Consider the following 22553-nt stretch of genomic DNA (forward strand, 5'->3'; position numbering starts at 1 on the left):
AATTGGACGAAAAAGGTGTTCAGCTTGTCCGGAAGAAAAATGTACTGATGCACTGATGTTCTGGTGTAGTGATGTACTGTTGTACTGTTGTACTGTTGTACTGTTGTACTCATGTACTGTTGTACTGATGTACTGTTGTACTGTTGTACTGTTGTAGTGATGTATTGCTGTACTGATGTACTGTTGTACTGATGTTCTGGTGTACTCATGTACTGTTGTAGTGATGTACTGTTGTACTCATATACTGTTGTACAGATGTAGTGATGTACTGATGTACTGTTGTACTCATATACTGTTGTACTGATGTACTGATGTACTCATGTACTGTTGTAGTGATGTACTGATGTACTGTTGTACTCATATACTGTTGTACTGATGTACTGATGTTCTGGTGTAGTGATGTACTGATGTACTGTTGTACTCTTGTACTCATGTACTGTTGTAGTGATGTACTGCTGTACTGATGTACTGTTGTACTGATGCACTGTTGTACTAATGTAGTGATGTACTGTTGTACTGTTGTACTCATGTACTGTTGTAGTGATGTACTGATGTACTATTGTACTCATATACTGTTGTACAGATGTAGTGATGTACTGATGTACTGTTGTACTCATATACTGTTGTACTGATGTACTGATGTACTGATGTTTATGAAGATTGAAGGTTCTATCACAGTGTGAGCCACACACACACACACACACACACACACACACACACACACACACACACACACACACACACACACACACACACACACACACACACACACACACACACACACACACACACACACACACACACACACACACACACACACACACAGCAGTAATACATGTGACGGCTCATTCAGACATACAGCAGAGAATGTCTCTTCTGTATGGTGCTGCATACTGATAAATCATTTTGTTTTAGATGAAAGAGAGACACTGTCAATCCCATTCCCTTTGTTTGTAGCGAGAGAGAGAGAGAGGGAAAGAGAGAGAGAGAGAGAGAGAGAGAGAGAGAGAGAGAGAGAAAGCTCTGGGGTTGTTTTCTGCTGAAATGGGAGGTTTACAGGCTTAGATGGGTGTTGTGACTTAACTCAAACACTCAGAGAACTGACAGAGCAAAGACAGGCGGGAGAGACACATCTAAGACTGGATTAGTACACTGACACAGAGGAGAGGAGACACGGGTGGAGAGAGTGGAGGGAAGAAGAGAGAGAGAGAGAGAGAGAGAGGGAGAGAGAGAGAGAGAGAGAGAGAGAGAGAGAGAGAGAAGGATTTGTCAGTCAGAGAATAACTAACAGAGAGAAGTCAACAGAAGTGGGGCTCTGTGAGTCTGTAAACCAGGGCTTTGAAGACTCATTGATAAAGATAAGAAATATGGATGGGGGGAAGCTTATGTGACTTTTTGTAGAGCAAAACTTTTTGTGGAAGGTACTTTACTGCGTACAGACCCCCGCTCACTCAACGTCATTGAGCTATATCGAGTTTCCTTGTACAGTGCATTCGGAAAGTATTCAGACCCATTGACTTTTTTCACATTTTGTAAAAAAAAAATCTTATTCTAAAATGAGTCAATAGTTTTTTCCCCACATCAATCTACATACAATACTCCATGATGACAAAGTAAAAACTGTTTTTCAGAAGAAAAAAATTAAATAAGAGATTTAATAAGGCTGATTTTTAATGGAAAATCTACATAGGCGTACAGAGGCCCATTATCATTAACCATCACTCCTGTGTTCCAATGGCACGTAGTGTTAGCTAATCCAATGATGGAGGCCACTGTGCTCTTGGGGACCTTTAAGGCTGCAGACATTTTTTGGTACCCTTCTCCAGATCTGTGCCACGACACAGTCCTGTCTCTGAGCTCTATGGACAATTCCTTCAACCTCATGGCTTGGTTTTTGCTCTGACATGCACTGTCAACTGTGGGACCTTATACAGACAGGTGTGTACCTTTCCAAATCATATCCAATCAATTGAATTTACCACAGGTGGACTCCAATCAAGTTGTAGAAACATCTCAAGGATACTCAATGGAAACAGGATGCACCTCAGCTCAATTTTTAATCTCATAGCAAAGGGTCTGAATACTTTTGTAAATCAGGTATTTCAGTTATTTATTTAGAATACATTTGCACAAGTTTCAATTTTTTTTCACGTATTTTCATTATGGGTATTATGTGTAGATTGATGAGGGAAAAAATATATGTAATCTATTTTAGAATAAGGCTGTAACGTAACAGAATGTGGAAAAAGTCTAGGGGTCTGACTACTTTCCCGTATGCACTGTAGGCCTATTTGGCGGGAAAACTGTGACGCGAGCTATCGCCTATTGCATGTTTCTGTTTCTTTTACTAAAGAATGTTATACAATGTTTTGTCTGTTTGCTGCTTTCATTAAATCATGTGTCTGTTCTTTTAGGTTATGACATCAAATATATATCTTCATATGGGCAAACTTATATTTTGTAGCAAAGGCATGATACCCTTAATGTTTTGTTCTTTCTCTGTAACGCTACTAGCCACCTACCAATGTTATGAAGTTGTCTTTAGCTAGCCCAGATTGGGAACCCATCTCCCAACCTCATAACTAGCTACCCAGAAGCCCTTTCAGGCTACCAATAAAATTAGAGTAGCTAGCTTGTGTAACTATATTAGCTGGCATGCCTGCTGGCAAGGTTGGTAGAATTTTAAAAAGCCATTAAAACCTCTTAGCGCACGGATCCTGCTACCGGGATCAAAATTGACAACATCCGGTGAAGCTGGAGCGCGCCAAATTCAAATCACAAAATTGTAATATTAAACATTCATGAACATACAAGTGTCCTACATCATTTAGAAGCTTAACTTCTTGTTAATCCAACCGTGTTGTCAGATTTCAAAAAGGCTTTACGGCGAAAGCATACCATGCGATTATCTGAGGACAGCGCCCCACACAAAAATACTTTTCCAAACCAGCACAGGCGTCACAAAAGTAACAAATAGCGATAAAATAAATCACTTACCTTTGAAGATCTTTCTCTGTTTGCAATCCCAAGGGTCCCAGCTACACAACAAATGGTCATTTTGTTCGATAAAGTCCTTCTTTATATTCCAAAAATGTCAGTTTAGTTGGTGCGCTTGATTGAGTAATCCACTCGTTCAACAGGCATAAAAACGAATCCAAAAAGTTACCAGTAAAGTTCGTCCAAACAAGTAAAACAATGTTATAATTAATCCTCAGGTACTCTAATATCTAAATAAACAATACAATTTAAGACGGAGAATAGTATGTTCAATAGGGAAGATAAATAACGAAGAGCGCGCACCTCATTCACCTGCGCAACAAGACTACATTTCTAATGAGAGACACCTTGGAAAAACTACAACCACTCGCTCAGTTTTCAAAAAACAAGCCTGAAACCCTTTCTAAAGACTGTTGACATCTAGTGGAAGCCATAGGAACTGCAATCTGGGAGCTATTTATTTGTATATCCCATAGACAAGCATTGAAATGGACTGTGACCTCTCAAAAAAAACATTTTCCAGATGGATTTTCCTCGGGTTTTCGCCTGCCATATCAGTTGTGTTATACTCACAGACATTATTTTAACTGGTTTAGAAACTTCAGAGTGTGTTCTATCCAATACTATCAATTATATGCATATCCTAGCTTCTGGGCCTGAGTAACAGGCAGTTCACTTTGGGCACGTCATTCATCCGAACTTCCGAACACTGCCCCCTAGCCCTAAGAGGTTTTTAATTACTAAATGTATATTCCTTTCAATCTTTTACCCACATTTGCAGAGAAGCATATCTTAATTAAAAGAACCACCAGTCAGGAGGATACAGACATCTCAAGAGGTATGCTTAGAGATGCAGAAAATTCAACATATGTTTTACATATGTTGAAAAATGATCCAACTTCAGACCACCCTCCAGCCATCCTCTCATACTTTGGAAACATTGTGATGGAAACATTGTGAAACACAAAGGAACAATAGCCTCTATATGATTAAAGGGATCTCAATCCATCTGTTACTGGGCTCTCACCATCATCATTATCATTATTTACATCATTGAAATTCACCAAATCCTTTTGTTCATAAGCCCACTAGGCTACTCATTTGTTGTCATTAAATCTAATGAATAATAGAATGGAAAATACCATTGGGTGTTTGCGCAATATCCTACACAATTGCGCATAGCAGCCTGGACTTGGTGTCCAATCCGATGCACAGAAACATTTTTATTTTATTTAACCTTTATTCACGAGGCAAGTCAGTTAAGAAGAAATTCTTATTTGCAATGACGGCCTACCACAGGCCAAACCCTAACCCGGACGACGCTGGGCCAATTGCACACCGCCATATGGGACTCCCAATCACGGCCAGTTGTGATACAGCCTGGAATCGAACCAGGGTCTCTAGTGACGCCTCTAGCACTGAGATGCAGTGCCTTAGACCGCTGCGCCACTCAGGAACCCAAACATAGGAAAACCTTAAATCAAATCAAATTTTATTTGTCACATGCACCGAATAATACCGTGAAATGCTTAGTTACAAGTCCTTAACCAACAATGCAGTTCATTCATTGACATGGTGCTTTCTCTGTTAATGAAATATTCTAGCCGCTGCTGTAAATCAAGCAGATAATCAACATAGGAGTATTGGATTGGATCCACCGTGGATCACAGCTGTCTTCACTGAAGCAACGAAGCAGACTCCAAAATATTCTGGACATTCTTCCGAACACCGTTTTCCCACCCTTTGGCTGTTTCTGCATCAACTGCTATATCCCAACAGCTGTTTGTCACTTGACTGTCATTAACAAAAATATTTCCTAGATCAGCTGATGATGGTTGACAATATCACCAGACCTAACTAGGCTGTAAACCCCAAAGCATTTTTTAACTCAAATTCTTCTCGTAAGTTGTACTCGAAGTCAATGAAAGTCACAAATACTTTAAATGTTTATGTGATAGTCACACCAACTAAATTGTTTTAAGTTATGATAACAAATTAACTTTTTTCCCAGCATGCTTTAATGCAGGGACATTTTTTGGAATTGCTTTTATCTGTGTTTTTGCATGTACATTGAGTGATTGATCGATTAAATGTTATTCTACACAAAGAGAAATGTTTTCTAAACTAATCCATTTAATTTTTGCACCCATTACTGAAATGGTTGTTCCAGTTTAAATTGCTTAGATAGTTTCCTCCCACTGTTCTTAACCCTGGCAGTCATTATGAATGCAGGTTGTGGGTGAATACAAATTTCAACTGTTGGATAGCCTAATGCTGGCTAGATTCTAATAGGAATTACACATCACTTTGCAAGCCATAATAATGTGATTTATTCCACAAACTTTCTCAATTTCTCCACCATGTATATTCCAACCAGGATTTCTGGAAAACCTGGGAAATGTTTCCAGCATTTTGCAACCCTACTTGCAGGCCTGATGTGGCCTGTAAACTAGTAGTTTCAGACCACTGTATAAGGCCTTATGATATATGTAATGGTTCAATTATAATGATAATATTTTCCTAGGAACTCACTTGATGAAGGCCGCAGGACTGAACATTATCGAATTCAGCAACCATGTCTCTGTCACAAATAAATACAGTCACGGGTGGTAACTCTACAATTCAATCGAAAAGGCATGGCACACTGGGAAATTATTGGAGACTTGGCTTAGTGGGGGCCTTAAATGTAAGTATACCATACTGTGAAAACAGCTGGATACCAAATGCGCAACAAGTAGCTAGGTGTCCAGTGTCAGTGTGTGGCGGGTCGGACGAAGTCAGGCGCAGGACACAGAACTGAGTAAAAACATAACTTTACTCGAAAATAAACCAACAATATATTCCACGCTGGGAAACACACCAGCTCACAGAAGTACTGACCACTTAACAACGAACAAACATGCACAAAAACCATGGGGAAAACAGAGGGTTAAATAATGAACATGTAATTGGGGAATTGAAACCAGGTGTGTAAAACAAAGACAAAACAAAAGGAAAATGAAAAAGTGGATCGGTGATGGCTAGAAGGCCGGTGACGTCGACCGCCGGATGCCGCCCGAGCAAGGAGAGGGACCGACCTCGGTGGAAGTCGTGACACTAGGGCTGTTAGCCTATACTGAAGAACCAAACATGTCAGGTGACTCTTTCGGTTAGAACTATTCAAGTTTCAATCGCATAGGTTACATCAATTTGGATTTGTGTGCCCATGAAACTGTTTTCAGGCGTTGCCTAAAATATCAACATGAATATTTGATAAAGTGGTGCTGCCTTTAATAGCTTAAAACTCAACATCTCATAGACTCAGCAAGACGTTTGTTCCCGATGATGCCCCATAAGGGGTCGGTGGGTTTCTTTAGGTATTCACGACTGATTAGAATGAAGCTTTCAGAACATTCACACCTAGCCTACTGGTCATTCAGCTCACGGTCGTCTGGAAACTTTCCTACCAGTGCAATGCAGGTCAGTCACATTTCCGTCTCCTTTTCATATCGAAACAATGGACGCCTATTGATAAAGGTTTTACATAGGCTATTGGTACCAATCACTATAGCCTAATACATCTCCAATCGATGGAAAGATTTAGTGTGCTGTCGACAAACATTCTTATTCTTAAACATTCTTATATTCAATATGTGCCATTTTTTTTATTTATTAATTAATGTTAGTATGTTTATGGATTAACATTTTCATGTTAATCGCCCAACCCTGTTTTATCTACAGCCTTTACATTAGACTTTATATCAGCCTTCAGACAGGATTAAACGAGTTTCCCTGCCGAGCCACTAGCCAACCGTGCCCCAGCCGACGTGTTTTCACACGCAACGGTGGGGAAGCGCGCACGGGCAGGCGCGCTCGCGGACAAAATAATTAAAGGAACAGCATTCCCGCTGAAATATAATGCCTTGTGGCAGTGCTTCGGTCTCTTGAGGGGAGAGATAAAGAGGCAGTCTTTTAGCTTAATGTAAACCCAGAACAGTTTTCGGCACTCAACAATCAAATCATGGGCCTATTCAGTAAGAAACACAGGCTGCTGGGAGGTCCAACTATAGCTGGACATAAATCACAATGACACAGTGACTCCATTGTCGGCCAACACTGGCCATTGTCCTATATGAAATGTATAAATGCAGACACCGAAATTGTTTCTTTTAAGGGACAGTTCACCCAAATTACAAAATGACATATTGGTTTCCTTACCCTGTAAGTAGTCTATGGACCAGGTATGACAGCAATCCATGCTTTGGTTTTGTTTACCTGGCCACTGTTTCAAATGCGAACTTTTTTCATTTGTGGCAGAAATCCAATGTAAGTCAATGGTATACAGTGCATTCGGAAAGTATTCAGACCCCTTCCCTTTTTCCATATTTTGTTGTTACAGCCTTATTCTAAAATTGATTAAATTATTGTTTTTGCTCATCAAGCTACTCACAATACCCCATAATGACAAAGCGAAAACAGGTTTTAAGAAATTTTAGCAAAACAAAAAAAGATATATCTTATTTATAAAAGTATTCAGACCCTTTGCTATGAGACTCGAAATTGTACTCAGGTGCATCCTGTTTCCATTGATGATCCTTGAGATGTTTCTTCAACTTGATTGGAGTCCACCTGTGCTAAATTAAATTGATTGGACATGGGCCTCCCAAGTGGCACAGTGGTCAAAGGCACTGCAGTGCTTGAGGTGTCACTACAGACCTGGGTTTGATCCCAGGCTGTGTTTGGTGGGCCGGGATTTCCTTGTCCCATCGCGCTTTAGGGACTCCTTGTGGCGAGCCGGGCGCCTGCAAGCTGACTTCGGTCACCTGCCTGAAAGTGTTTCTTCCGACACATTGATGCGGCTGGCTTCCGGGTTAAGCGAGCAGTGTGACAAGAAGCAGTGCGGCTTGGTTGGGTCGTGTTTCGGAGGACGCATGGCTCTAAACCTTCGCCTCTCCCGAGTCCGTAGGGGAGTTGCAGCGATGGGACAAGACTGTAACTACCAATTGGATATCACAAAATGGGGGAGAAAAAGAGGTGGAAGTACAACAACATGATTTGGAAAGGCACAAACCTGTCTATATAAGGTCCCAAAGTTGACAGTGCATGTCAGAGCAAAACCAAGTCATGGGGTCTTAGGAATTGTTCATAGAGCTCCAAGACACTATCGTGTCGAGGCACAGATCTAGGGAAGGGTACCAAAAAATGTCTGCAGCATTGAAGGTCCCCAAGAACACAGTGGCCTCCATCATTCTTAAATGGAAGAAGTTTGGAACCACCATGACTCTTTCGGTAGCCGCCCGGCCAAATTGACCAATCAGGGGAGAAAGGCCTTGGTCAGGGAGGTGACCAAGAACCCAATGGTCACTCTGACAGAGCTCCAGAGTTCCTCTGTGGAGATGGGAGAAACTTCCAGAAGGAGAACTATCTCTGCAGCATTCCACCAATCAGACCTTTATGGTAGAGTGGTCAGACGGAAGCCACTCCTCAGTAAAAAGCGCATGATAGCCCGCTTGGAGTTTGCCTAAAGAGTACATATAACTCACCTCATCCAGTAGACGTATCAGACAGGTAAAGGACATTCTCTTAACCATCTATTAAAGAATGACACCCCTTTCCTTATACAGTGCACTACTTTTGACCTTGAGCCCTATAGGCCCTGATCGGTGGTAGTGCACTACATAGGGAGTAGGGTGCTATTTGGGACGCATACATAAACAGGTGGAGCGATACAGAGGCACTCTACCCCGTGCTGTATGATTACACATGTTAAATACAATTTTTATTTTTTATTTAACTAGGCAAGTCAGTTAAGAACACATTCCTATTTAAAATTATGTTCTTACCTTGGCCAAACCCGGGCCGAAGCGGTGCCAATTGTGCACCGCCCTATGGGACTTCCAATCACGGCTAGATGTGAGACAGGGACTGTAGTGATGCCTTAGTCTGCTGCGCCACTTGGGAGCCCCAATACAAAATACAAAGACCTCTTCCTTTAATGTCGAGACGTTCTCCTCTTTTAACAATTTGATAGGATTTAGATTATAGAAGGGGTTGATAAGAGAGACATGCTATGAAACAGGTTGAATCACAGAGAAGTTAACTGGGTGAAGTCAGACCGACATTGTCCTGATGGTATGTTAAATGGCCTCTAAGCTATCAGTTGATTGACAGGTAATTAGGCGAGTGGACGGCTGCTTTGAGAGGGAGGCTGGAGTGGACTTAGAGGGAAAACCCCAAATAATACTCTCTTCTGGACCCGACATAGTGCAATACTTTCAACCAGGACCACATAGGTGCCTCTACATGGCTCTACATAGTGTACTACTCTATAGGGCTCTGGTCAAAAGTAGTGCACTAGCTTATATAGGAAATAAGTTCATATTTTGGATGCAGATATACTCCAGTCTATAGCTTCAGTCAGAACACCTTCTGTACCTCTAATGATGGGGCAACAGGAAGTGTAGCTTCAGTCAGAACCCCCTCTACCTCTAATGGTGGGAGAACAGGAAGGGTTTTAATAACTGAACACCCTTTGTACCTCAAATGATGGGGGAACCGTAAGTGGAGCTTCAGTCAGAACACCCTCTGTACCTCTAATGATGGGGGAACAGGAAGTGGAGCTTCAGTCAGAACACCCTCTGTACCTCTAATGATGGGGGAACAGGAAGTGGAGCTTCAGTCAGAACACCCTCTGTACCTCTAATGATGGGGGAACAGGAAGTGGAGCTTCAGTCAGAACACACTCTGTACCTGTAATGATGGGGGAACAGGAAGTGGAGCTTCAGTCAGAACACCCTCTACCTCTAATGGTGGGAGAACAGGAAGGGTTTTAATTGAACACCCTGTGTACCGCAACTGATGTGGGAACTGGAAGGGTTTTAACTGAGCGGAATCAGTAGAAAGGCTGTAGGTGTTATGTGTCAAAGGGTTCCCTCTGAAAGAAGTGTGACTCCCCCTAGGGTTGGTTAAATACAGGAAGTGACTGAAATAAACCACAACAGAGAGAGAGGGAAGAAGAGAGGGTGACAAAGACAAAGGAGCTTAGGGAGATGTGTATAGCATATTGAAACGGGTGGTGAGAGGAAGATTAGCTTCTGGGAGTTAAACACAAAGGCTCCGGCAGGAGAAAAGACTTGTTGTCAATATAAGGCTTATCCTTGTATCACGTCTGATTGTCTGATGTTGATTGTGTGGTGAATGTAAGAACAGAGCTGCAGGTCAAATATGGCAGTTATAGTTCTGTTCTTCTGTTCTTCCTGCTTTTTATAATTAGAGAGAGAGAGGGAGATGGGGAGGGAGGGAGAGAAGGAGGGAGGGAATCAGGCAAGCAGGCAGGAAGGCGAGAAGACAAAATGAATGGAGCCATTGATAATGACTTTAATGAATGTTTGGGTAGCACTCCGCATAATAAATCATTTTTTATGGATTAGTAAATCGTTTCTTAATTTTTATTCCTCATTACTCCCACATTTGTAAGTGTTAGTAACCTAGTTATTAACACGTTTATATTTTTTTTTTACAAGTATTTAAAAACGGTTCATCAGATCATTCATAAGATGTTTCATATATGTATTTATAAACCATTTACTAATCATTAGTTAAGTATTTTTGTGTGGCATCACAGAACGTGTGGGCTATTTATCATTTATAAATACTTTATAAATGTTTTGAGTGATCAGTGTAATTTCTTACAAAAAGATGGACATGCCATTGGTAGACATTCCAGCAGTACCCGAGGCTCTTTAAGGTATCAAAAAATATAAATGATTAAACAATAAGCAGATATATAAAAAATATATACGTACATTCGGAAAGTCTTCAGACCCCTTGAACATTTTGTTACGTTACAGCCTTATTCTGAAATGGATTAAATTCGTTTTTTCCCTCATCAGTCTACACACAATACCCCATAATGACAAGGGAAAAGACGGTTTCAGAAATTTTTGCAAATGTACTAAAAATAAAAAAAACGAAATATCATATTTACATAAGTATTCAGACCCTTTACTCAGTACTTTGTTGAAGCACCTTTGGCAGCAATTACAGTGTCGAGTCTTATTGGGTATGACGCTACAAGCTTGGCACACCTGTATTTGGGGAGTTTCTCCCATTCTTCTCTGCAGATCCTCTCCTCTCAAGCTCTGTCAGGTTGGATGAGGAGCGTCGCTGCATAGCTATTTTCAGGTCTCTCCAGAGATGTTCGATTGTGGTTTAAGTCCTGGCTCTGGCAGGGCCACTCAAGGACATTCAGAGACTTGTCCCGAAGCCACTCCTGCATTGTCTTGGCTGTGTTGGAACATTACCCTTCACCCCAATCTGAGGTCCTGAGCGCTCCGGAGAAGGTTTTCATCAAGGATCTGTCTGTACTTTGCTCCGTTCATCTTTCCCTCGATCCTGACTAGTCTCCCAGTCCCTGCCTCTGAAAAACAGCCCCACAGCATGATGCTGCCACCACCATGCTTCACCGTAGGGATGGTGCCAGGTTTCCTCCAGACGTGACGCTTGGCATTCAGGCCAAAGAGATCAATCTTGGTTTCATGAGACCAGAGAATCTTGTTTCTCATGGTCTGAGACTCTTTAGGTGCCTTATGGCAAACTCAAAGTGGGCTGTCATGTGCCTTTTACTGAGGTGTGACTTCCATCTGGCCACTCTACCATAAAGGTCTGATTGGTTGAGTGCTGCAGAAATGGTTGTCCTTCTGGAAGGTTCACCCATCCCCACAGGGGAACTCTAGAGCTCTGTCATGTTACCATCGGGTTCTTGGTCACCTCCCTGACGAAGGCCCTTCTGCCCTGATTGCTCAGTTTTGCTGGGCGGCCAGCTCTAGGAAGAGTCTTGGTGGTTCCAAACTTCTTCCATTTATGAATGATGGAGGCCACTGTGTTCTTCGGGACCTTCAATGCTGCAGACATTTTTTGGTACCCTTCCCCAGATCTGTGCCTCGACACAATAGTGTCTCGGAGCACTACGGACAATTCCTTCAACCTCATAGCTTGGATTTTGCTCTGACATGCACTGTCAACTGTGGGACCTTATATAGACAAGTTTGTGCCTTTCTAAATCATGTCCAATCAATTGAAATGACCACAGGTGGCCTCCACTGAAGTTGTAGAAACATCTCAAGGATGATCAATGGAAACTGGATGCACCTGAGCTCAATTTCGAGTCTCATAGCAAAGGGTCTAAATACTTATGTAAATAAGGTATTTCTGTTTTTATTTTTCTTGATATATTTGAAAAAAAAATCGCAGGTGGCCTCCACTGAAGTTGTAGAAACATCTCAAGGATGATCAATGGAAACTGGATGCACCTGAGCTCAATTTCGAGTCTCATAGCAAAGGGTCTAAATACTTATGTAAATAAGGTATTTCTGTTTTTATTTTTCTTGATATATTTGAAATTTTTTCGAAACAACCGTTTTAGCTTTGTCATTATAGGGTATTGTGTGTAGATTGATGACGTAAAATATATCCATAATTTAAACCATTTTAGAATATGTGTCACGATCGTTGTAATAGATGAACCAAGGCGCAGCGGGTACGTGAATGCTCATTTTTATTAATCCAAAACAAACACGAAAAACGATAAACAGACCACAAAACAGTCTTGTAGGCAACACACAGCAATACAAGAATCAATCTCCCACAAACCCCAAAACAAACATACTCCTAATTATAGGACCTTCAATCAGAGGCAACGATAGACAGCTGCCTCCAACTGAAGGCCCCAACACCAATTAGCAAAACATAGAAATACAAATGACTAGACAGAACATAGAAATAAACTAACATAGAACAATAACCGAAAACCCCGGAATACATAAATCTAACACCCACCTACATACACAACCACCCCGAACCATATAAAACAAATACCCCCTGCCACGTCCTGACCGAACTCAAATAACAAATAACCCCTTTACTGGTCAGGACGTGACAATAAGGCTGTAATGTTACAAAATGTGGAAAAATTAAAGGAGTCTGAATAGTGTAACTTCAGACACACCCTATGCTGAGTAAAATAAATAAAAAATGTCTGTAAATGCTAAAATAAGCATTTCTTGGCAGTGACTTTTTTACCAAAACAAAAGTGTGGATTGCAGCAGTCACTCCTTAGAGCAGTTTAATTTCATTAACCCAGAACTAAAATCTTAATTTAACCTAATTTAGCCAGCTGCATGATTCAATTCTAGGTCCATATGTCTTCAAAATTGGGAGTTCCAGTTTGGGAAGGCTCCACCCTCACAAAAGGAAACTCAGACAAAATGTTTGATATATTTCCTTTAACATCGTGTGTTGTGTGCCTATTTGTCATGGGTGTCGTAAGGATTAGACCAAAACGCAGCGGGAGTGTGTATACTCATCTTCTTTTTAATAGGCAGAAAGAAGGAAAACCGAAACAAAACACATGTACACAAAAACAACGACGATAACAGTCTTGTCAGGCACACAGCTAAACAAGAAACAACTACCCACAAATCCCATAGAAAAACACCCCTTTTAAATAGGACCTTCAATGAGAAGCAACTAGGAGCAGCTGCTTCCAATTGAAGGTCAACCCAACAAACACCACATAGAAATAGACATACTAGAACATAACCCAACAAACCCCGAAACACTCTAAACAAACACCCCTCTTAAAACAGAACATAGCCCAACAAACCCTGAAACACTCTAAACAAACACACCCCTGCCACGTCCTGACCAAACTACAATAACAAATAACCCCTTATACTGGTCAGGACGTGACATTATTGTTTTACCAATTATAGGTTGTACGCTATTTTTAGACCTTAAGGAGCATCAGGTATTGCTGGAATGTTTACCAATGGTATGTCTATCTTTTAGTGAGAAATTACACTGGTCACTCAAAACATTAAGAAAGTATTTATAAAGTATAAATAGCCTACACTTTAGGTGAGGCCACACAAGAATACTTAAAGGTGACAAACAGTCAAAATCAAGTTTTTCATGAAATTGGATGATATTTGTTTGAAACCAGATCAAAGTATGATAACCAAAGTATGAAAATGACTGTTGCTTCTACATTGATAAAGTTTGATCATAAAGTTACTGGTCCCCTCCCCCATGTCAAACACCTAGATTCAGGAGGCGGGATAATAAAGGGGATAGGGTGACATCACCCTAACTCTCATTTTTGATAGACCAATGGTAACATGATATTCTCTTAAATAATTTAAATAAGCACTGCCTTGTAACCAACATCGGAGAAGGCGTGTGTTTGCGGAAGGGCGTGGTTTATATAGATAGATAGCTACTCTGCTGTGGCCAAAATTTGGCTGTAAGGTGTCAGCAAATATAATTCAAGTTTACACTATTCATCTATGGCAAAGATACTTAAATATGTTTCCCCTTTCATCTGTGTCTGGTGTTAGCTAGTTACTAGCTAGCTAGGTCTTCATCTGTGTCTGGTGTTAGCTAGTTACTGGCTAGCTAGGTCTTCATCTGTGTCTGGTGTTAGCTAGATACTGGCTAGCTAGGTCTTCATCTGTGTCTGGTGTTAGCTAGATACTGGCTAGCTAGGTCTTCATCTGTATCTGGTGTTAGCTAGTTACTGGCTAGCTAGGTCTTCAACTGTGTCTGGTGTTAGCTAGTTACTGGCTAGCTAGGTCTTCATCTGTCTGGTGTTAGCTAGATACTGGCTAGCTAGGTCTTCATCTGTCTGGTGTTAGCTAGTTACTGGCTAGTTAGGTCTTCATCTGTGTCTGGTGTTAGCTAGTTACCGGCTAGCTAGGTCTTCATCTGTGTCTGGTGTTAGCTAGGTCTTCACCTGTGTCTGGTGTTAGCTAGTTACTGGCTAGCTAGGTCTTCAGCCAGCATGGAACAAAAGGGAGGGAAATGTTGTCTGTCTGTCTGTCTGTCTGTCTGTCTGTCTGTCTGTCTGTCTGTCTGTCTGTCTGTCTGCACATTCATGCATGTATATTTGTATGTGTTAATGCCTGTGTTCATGCCTGTGTCCCTGTGCAGAGATCCGGGAGGCGTTCCGGGTGCTGGACCGGGATGGGAACGGGTTCATCTCTAAGCAGGAGCTGGGCATGGCTATGAGATCCCTGGGGTACATGCCCAGTGAGGTGGAGCTGGCCATCATCATGCAGAGACTAGACATGGATGGTGAGGCACATACAGAGAAACACACGCACACGCACACACACACAAAAGGCTTATCATAAACACAGACACAGAGACAGACACACACTGAGTCTTTCATTATTTATTTTTTTAGGGGGTAGATCAGCTTTAATATTGCAGATCGATTGTGGCTTCCATCAATGTAATTATCTGCATCACTTCCAATCCCTCATACATTTTTGGGGGAAATAAATAAATATATAAAATGTGTATTTATTTTTTTATTTATATATATATATATATATATATATATATATATATATATATATATATATATATATATATATATATATATATATATATATATATATATACTGAGCAAGATGACAAGTACATTAGTGTGTCTAGTTTGAGAAGTAGACGCCTCACAAGTCCTCAACTGGCAGCTTCATTAAATAGTTCCCGCAAAACACCAGTCTCAACGTCAACAGTGAAGAGGCGACTCCGGGATGCTGGCCTTCTAGGCAGAGTTCCTCTGTCCAGTATCTGTGTTCTTTTGCCCATCTTAATCTTTTCTTTTTATTGGGCAGTCTGAGATATGTTTTTTCCTTTACAACTCTGCCTAGAAGGCCAGCATCCCGGAGTCGCCTCTTCACTGTTGACGTTGAGACTGGTGTTTTGCGGGTACTATTTAATGAAGCTGCCAGTTGAGGACTTGTGAGGCGTCTGTTTCTCAGACTAGACAATCTAATGTACTTGTCCTCTTGCTCAGTTGTGCACTGTTGTTTCTTGGCAATTTCTCGCATGGAATAGCCTTCATTTCTCAGAGCAAGAATAGACTGATAAGTTTCAGAAGAAAGTTATTTGTTTCTGGCCATTCTGAACCTGTAATCGAACCCACAAATGCTGATGCTCCAGAATCTCAACTAGTCTAAAGAAGGCCAGTTTAATTGCTTCTTTAATCAGAACAACAGCTTCAGCTGTGCTAACATAATTGCATAAGGTTTTTCTAATGATCAATTAGCCTTTTAAAATGATAAACTTGGATTAGCTAACACAACGTGCCATTGGAACACAGGAGTGATGGTTGCTGATAATGGGCCTCTGTACGCCTATGTAGATATTCCACTATAAATCAGCCGTTTCCAGCTACAATAGTCATTTACAAAAACAAGGAAATTTCTAAGTGACCTGGCCAAGATAAAGCAAAGCAGTGCAACAAAAACAACAACACACAGTTACACATAAACAAATGTACAGTCAATAACACAAAAGAAAAGAAAAATAGAAAAATCTATGTAGTGTGTGCAAATGTAGAAGAGTAGGCAGGCAATAAATAGGCCATAGAGGTGAAAATAATTACAATTTAGCATTAATACTGGAGTGATAGATGTGCAGATGATAATGTGCATGTAGAGATACTGAGGTGCAAAAGATCAAGAAGGTAAGTAATAGTATGGGGATGAGGTAGTTGGGTGTGCTATTTACAGATTGGCTGTGTTACAGGTACAGTGATCGGTAAGCTGCTCAGACAGCTGATACTTAAAGTTAGAGGGGGAGATATAAGACTCCAGCTTCAGAGATTTTTCCAATTCGTTCCAGTCGTTGGCAGCAGAGAACTGGAAGGAAAGGCGGCCAAAGTAAGTGTTGGCTTTGGGGATGACCAGCGCAATATACCGGCTGGAGCGCGTGCTACGGGTGGGTGTTGCTATGGTGACCAGTGAGCTGAGTTAAGGTGGGGCTTTACCTTGCAAAGACTTGTAGATGACCTGGAGCCAGTGGTTTTGGCGACGGATATGTAGTGAGGGCCAGCCAACTAGAGCATACAGGATATGTAGTAAGGGCCAGCCAACTAGAGCATACAGGATATGTAGTGAGGGCCAGCCAACTAGAGCATACAGGATATGTAGTGAGGGCCAGCCAACTAGAGCATACAGGATATGTAGTGAGGGCCAGCCAACTAGAGCATACAGGATATGTAGTGAGGGCCAGTCAACTAGAGCATACAGGATATGTAGTGAGGGCCAGCCAACTAGAGCATACAGGATATGTAGTGAGGGCCAGCCAACTAGAGCATACAGGATATGTAGTGAGGGCCAGCCAACGAGAGCATACAGGATATGTAGTGAGGGCCAGCCAACGAGAGCATACAGGATATGTAGTGAGGGCCAGCCAACGAGAGCATACAGGATATGTAGTGAGGGCCAGCCAACTAGAGCATACAGGTCGCAGTGGTGGGTAGTCATATCAGAAGTCAGATAATTAGTTAAATGAAGTCCACCTGTGTGTAATCTAAGTGTCATATGATCTGTTACATGATCTCAGTGTATATACACCTGTTCTGAAAGGCCCCAGAGTCTGCAACACCACTAAGCAAGGGGCACCACCAAGCAAGCGGCACTATAAAGACCAAGGAGCTCTCCAAACAGGTCAGGGACAAAGTTGTGGACATCAGGGTTGGGTTATAAAAAAATATCAGAAACTTTGAACATCCCATGGAGCACCATTAAATCGATTCTTAAAAAATGGAAAGAATATGGCACCACAACAAACCTGCCAAGAGAGTGCCGCCCACCAAAACTCACGGACCAGGCAATGAGGCCATTAATCAGAGACGCAACCAAAGATCACCCTGAAGGAGCTGCAAAGCTCCACAGCAGAGATTGGAGTATTTGTCCATAGGACCACTTTAAGCCATACACTCCACAGAGCTGGGCTTTATGGAAGAGTGGCCAGAAAAAAGCCATTGCTTAAAGAAAAAAATAAGGTGTTCACCAAAACGCATGTGGGAGACTCCCCAAACGTATGGAAGGAGGTACTCTGGTCAGATGAGACTAAAATTGAGTTTTTTTGCCATCAAGGAAAACGCTATATCTGGCGCAAACCCAACACCTCTCATCACCCTGAGAACACCATCCCCACAGTGAATCATGTTGGTGGCAGCATTATGCTGTGGTGATGTTTTTCATTGGCAGGGACTGGGATACTGGTCAGAATTGAAGGAATGATGGATGGCGCTAAATACACGGATATTCTTGAGGGAAACCTGTTTCAGTCATCCAGAGATTTGAGACTGGGACGGAGGTTCACCTTCCAGCAGGACAATGACCCTAAGCATACTGCTAAAGCAACACTCAAGTGGTTTAAGGGGAAACATTTAAATGTCTTGGAATGGCCTAGTCAAAGCCCAGACCTCAATCCAATTGAGAATCTGTGGTATTACTTAAAGATTGCTGTACACCAGCAGAACCCATCCAACTTGAAGGTGCTGGAGCAGTTTTGCCTTGAAGAATGGGCAAAAATCCCAGTGGCTAGATGTGCCAAGCTTATAGAGACATACCCCAAGAGACTTGCAGCTGTAATTGCTGCAAAAGGTGGCTCTACAAAGTATTGCCTTTTGGGGGGTGAATAGTTATGCACACTCGGGTTTTCTGTTTCTTTGTCATATTTCTTGTTTCTTTCACAATAAAAAATATTTTGCATCTTCCAAGTGGTAGGCATGTTGTGTAAATGAAATGATACAAACCCTACAAAAATCTATTTTAATTCCAGGTTGTAAGGCAACAAAATAGGAAAAATGCCAAGGGGGATGAATACTTTCGCAAGCCACTGTATCATAATTTGATTGTAATCCAGAAAGGCTAGAAAAAGTATCCAAGTTGTGGATTTAAAAGAAAGCATACAATGACACCTTTGTTTTTAAGCCCTGGATTTCTAATCCCTTGATATTATTGTTGGATATGATTTTAATAGCTAGCATTTCGATGGCCATAAAAAATAGATATGCAGATAGTGAACAACCTTGTTTTACTCCTCTTGACAGTTTCAAACTTTCTGAGAAGTAGCCATTATTTACTACTGTACACCTCGGGTTACTATACATGATTTTAACCCATTTCATAAGAGATTCTCCAAAATTGAAAGGTTCCAGGCATTTATATATTAACTCCAGTCGTAGTTTATCAAAAGCCTTTTCAAAGTCAGCTATGAATAGCAGGCCTGGTTTCCCAGATTTTTCATAGTGTTCTATTGTTTCCAGTACTTGCCTTATATTATCTCCAATGTATCGTCCATGTAAAAAAAACTGTCTGGTTAGAATGAATAATTTCCGACAATACCTTTTTAATTCTATGCGCTATACATTTTGCTAGAATTTTTGCATCACAACACTGAAGTGTAAGGGGCCTCCAACTTTTTAAGTGGACTGGATCTTTATATTTCCCACGTATCCTGTTTCAGTAATAATGAAATCTAACCTTGTTGAGTGTCTGATAATCTACCATTTTGTCACGTCCTGACTATAGTAAGGTGTTATTTTCTATGGTAGAGTAGGTCAGGGCGTGACAGGGGGTGTTTTGTGTTTTTCTATGTTTTCTATTTCTATGTTCTTAGGTTCTAGTTTTTGTATTTCTATATTGGCTTGTTTGGGATGATCTCCAATTGGAGGCAGCTGGTCCTCGTTGTCTCTAATTGGAGATCATATTTAAGTAGGGGTTTTTCTTCCTGGGTTTTGTGGGTGATTATTTTTGAGTAGTGTTTGTTCTCCTCTGCGTCACGGTTTGATGTTTTTGTCTATTCAGTTATTTTGATGTATTGCATAAGTTTCACAGAGTAAATAAAATGTGGAACTATTCACACGCTGCACTTTGGTCCGCTAGTCCTTTCGACAGCCGTGACAGAATCACCCACCACAAAAGGACCGATCAGCGTGCCCAGGAGGAGCAGGGATCCTGGGCTCGGAAGAAGAGAGAGTGGAGGACGTCCTGGACCTGGGAGGAGGTAATGGCAGGGGACAAGACCCTGCCATGGAAGCAGGAGGAGACGGCACAAGCGGAACGGCGATGCTATGAGGAGCTAGCCCAACGATGGAAGCTCGAGAGGCACCCCCCAAAATAATTGGGGGGCACACGGGGAGTTGGCTCAGGTCTCCACTCTGACTCTGCCAAACTCCCCGTGTGCCCCCCAATTTTTTGGGGGGTGCCTCTCGAGCTTCCATCGTGCTTACCATGGGGAGCGAGTGAAAAGGCAAGCACCGTGTTATGCGGTGATGCGCACTGTGTCACCAGTACGCACTCACAGGCCGGTGCGATCTGTGCCCGCACCCTGCAGTTGTCGAGCTGGGTTGAGCATCCAGCAAAGACGGGTTGTGCCAGCCATACACTCCAGACTTCCAGTGCGCCTCCACGGTCCAGTATATCCTGCGCCAGTTCTGCGCACTGTGTTGCCAGTGCGTCTGCACAGCCCAGTTCGTGCTGTGCCAGCGCTCCGCCCTTGCCGGGCTATGGAGTTGATCCAGCCAAGACGGGTTGTGTCAGCCATAAGCTCCAGACCTCCAGTGTGCCTCCACGGCCCAGTATACCCTGTGCCTGCTCCGCGCACCCGGCCTCCAGCGACGTTCCCTAGTCCAGAACTCTCAGCGACGTTCTCTAGTCCGGTGAGACCTATTCCAGCTCCATGAAAGAAGCCTCCAGTGATGATCTATGGTCTGAAACCTGTAGGGATGATCAATGGCACAGAGCCTCCAGTGATGATCCATGGCACGGAGCCTCCAGTGATGATCCATGGCCCGGAGCCTGTAGGGATGATCCATGGCACGAAGCCTCCAGAGATAATCCATGGCCCTGAGTCTGTAGGGATAATCCATAGCCCGGAGCCTCCAGTGATGATCCATGGCACAAAGCATCCAGTGATGATCCATGGCGCGGAACCTGTAGTGATGATCCATGGCACGGAGCCTGCAGCGACGGTCCCCAGTCCGGAACCTCCTGAGACGGTCCACAGTGACACATTTACATTGGAGTGTTTAAAACATGCTAGTAACGGTCCTCTGAGTATATAAAAAAAAAAGTTTGGTATACCTCAACTGGTATGACATCCAACCCTGGAGTTTTCCCGGACTTCAAGGCTTTAATTGCATCAAGAAGTTCCTTCTCTGTAATTTGGCCTTCACATGAGTCTTTCTGTACAGATGTTAATTTTATATTAATAGAAAAAAATCCATACAATTAGCTTCGGTTAGTGAAGATGGAGGAGACTAAAACGAAAACATATGCTTCAAGCACTTTGCTTTCTCTTTCAAAATCTAATTTAGTGAATCACAGGTGACTCCATCATTTGTAACAAGTTTCTGTAAATCATTTTTAGTAGCATTTCAATGTTCAAGATTTAAAAAATAATTTGGTGAATTTTTTCACCATATTCCATCCAGTTCACTTTATTTTTTATAATATATTACACTGGATCTTTCTTGAATAAGTTCCAATTTTTGTTTTTCCTCTAACGGGAGCCTCTATGGTACAGTTTTTATTGCTATCAAACTGTACTGTTAGTCCTTCAATTTCCTTTGTTAGAATGGACTATTTTGACCTAAATGTATTTTGTTTTAGACATAATACTGAATTGCATGGCCTCTAAAAGCACATTTAAAAGTGTCCCATGCAATATGTAGATTTGCTGTACCTATGTTATGTCTGAAAAATTCAGTTATACATTTCTCTGTCCTAGTTAAAAACAAGTTATCATTCAATCAATAATTGTTTCCTGTAAACAATAGATATTATATTCCTTCTCTTTGAGCCAGGTAAATATTGTTCATCTTTTCTTATTATCTGCTAAGCCATTACAATCATAACTGGCTATACTTATTTCACCATTTATCTATTTATCATAATATATGTTTGTAAATGTTCCATTAAAAAAGTACGGTAGTGATTGAGTGTCCATGTAACTGTACCATGATATTTGCATTGCTACTAAGTAACCCTCCAATTGGTCCCCACTATTCCACCCGCATATGCCCCTCCCCCATTCCTAGTTGGGTTGTCATCGACAACCGGCAGACCACACCCGTCCCCCAGGATCCCTAGGCCCCCCGGAGAGAGACCGGGACCTTCGAAAAGAGCACACCCACTGAACAGAAGCAGATCAACCGCAAAAACATCTCCAATACTCTCACCTCAATTTGCTTTATATATATATAGCAAAACTCTTGAGTATCTTAATCTCCATCATTAACAATTAATATGCTGAATAATGTTGACAGTTCATGAAAAGGATTGTTACCTATAACCAGGATTGCCATTACATTACATTTTTGTCAAGCAATTATTATTTTAGCAAGCAATTATTATGATTCATCCTATATTGTCCCTAACATCATTAGCAACAGATGTGGGACACACACACACACACACACACACACACACACACACACACACACACACACACACACACACACACATACTGTTACACACTCAACACCTTTCCCCCACAATCAACCATAAGGTCAGATGCTCAACAGTTGTTACATCTGTAGGCCCACCTCAAAAAAGGACCTGATTTATGAATGCGTATACAGTTTTAGCTGTTTGAGAAAGCATTCCAGATTGAGCAAAAAATGTAAAAAATGTGAGATTTAATTAAACAAAGTCAAGTCCTAGGTGATGGAGATTAGATCCAACCCCCTTCCTCTGTAACACCCACACGCT

At 41.7% G+C, this 22553-nt stretch overlaps 1 protein-coding gene across 2 annotated transcripts in view; it reads left to right on the forward strand.

Moving 5' to 3' along the window:
* The window catches only part of caln2 (calneuron 2), a 63317-nt gene that overhangs the window by 17832 nt on the left and 22932 nt on the right, over positions 1-22553 (forward strand). For both annotated transcript variants that reach the window (XM_014129420.2, XM_014129419.2), the window contains exon 3: positions 14965-15108. In XM_014129420.2, the coding sequence (XP_013984895.1) occupies positions 14965-15108 (144 nt within the window). The remainder of the gene's footprint in view (positions 1-14964; positions 15109-22553) is intronic.

This window comes from Salmo salar, chromosome ssa11 (genome assembly GCF_905237065.1).
Source record: "Salmo salar chromosome ssa11, Ssal_v3.1, whole genome shotgun sequence".
Taxonomy (NCBI): domain Eukaryota; kingdom Metazoa; phylum Chordata; class Actinopteri; order Salmoniformes; family Salmonidae; genus Salmo; species Salmo salar.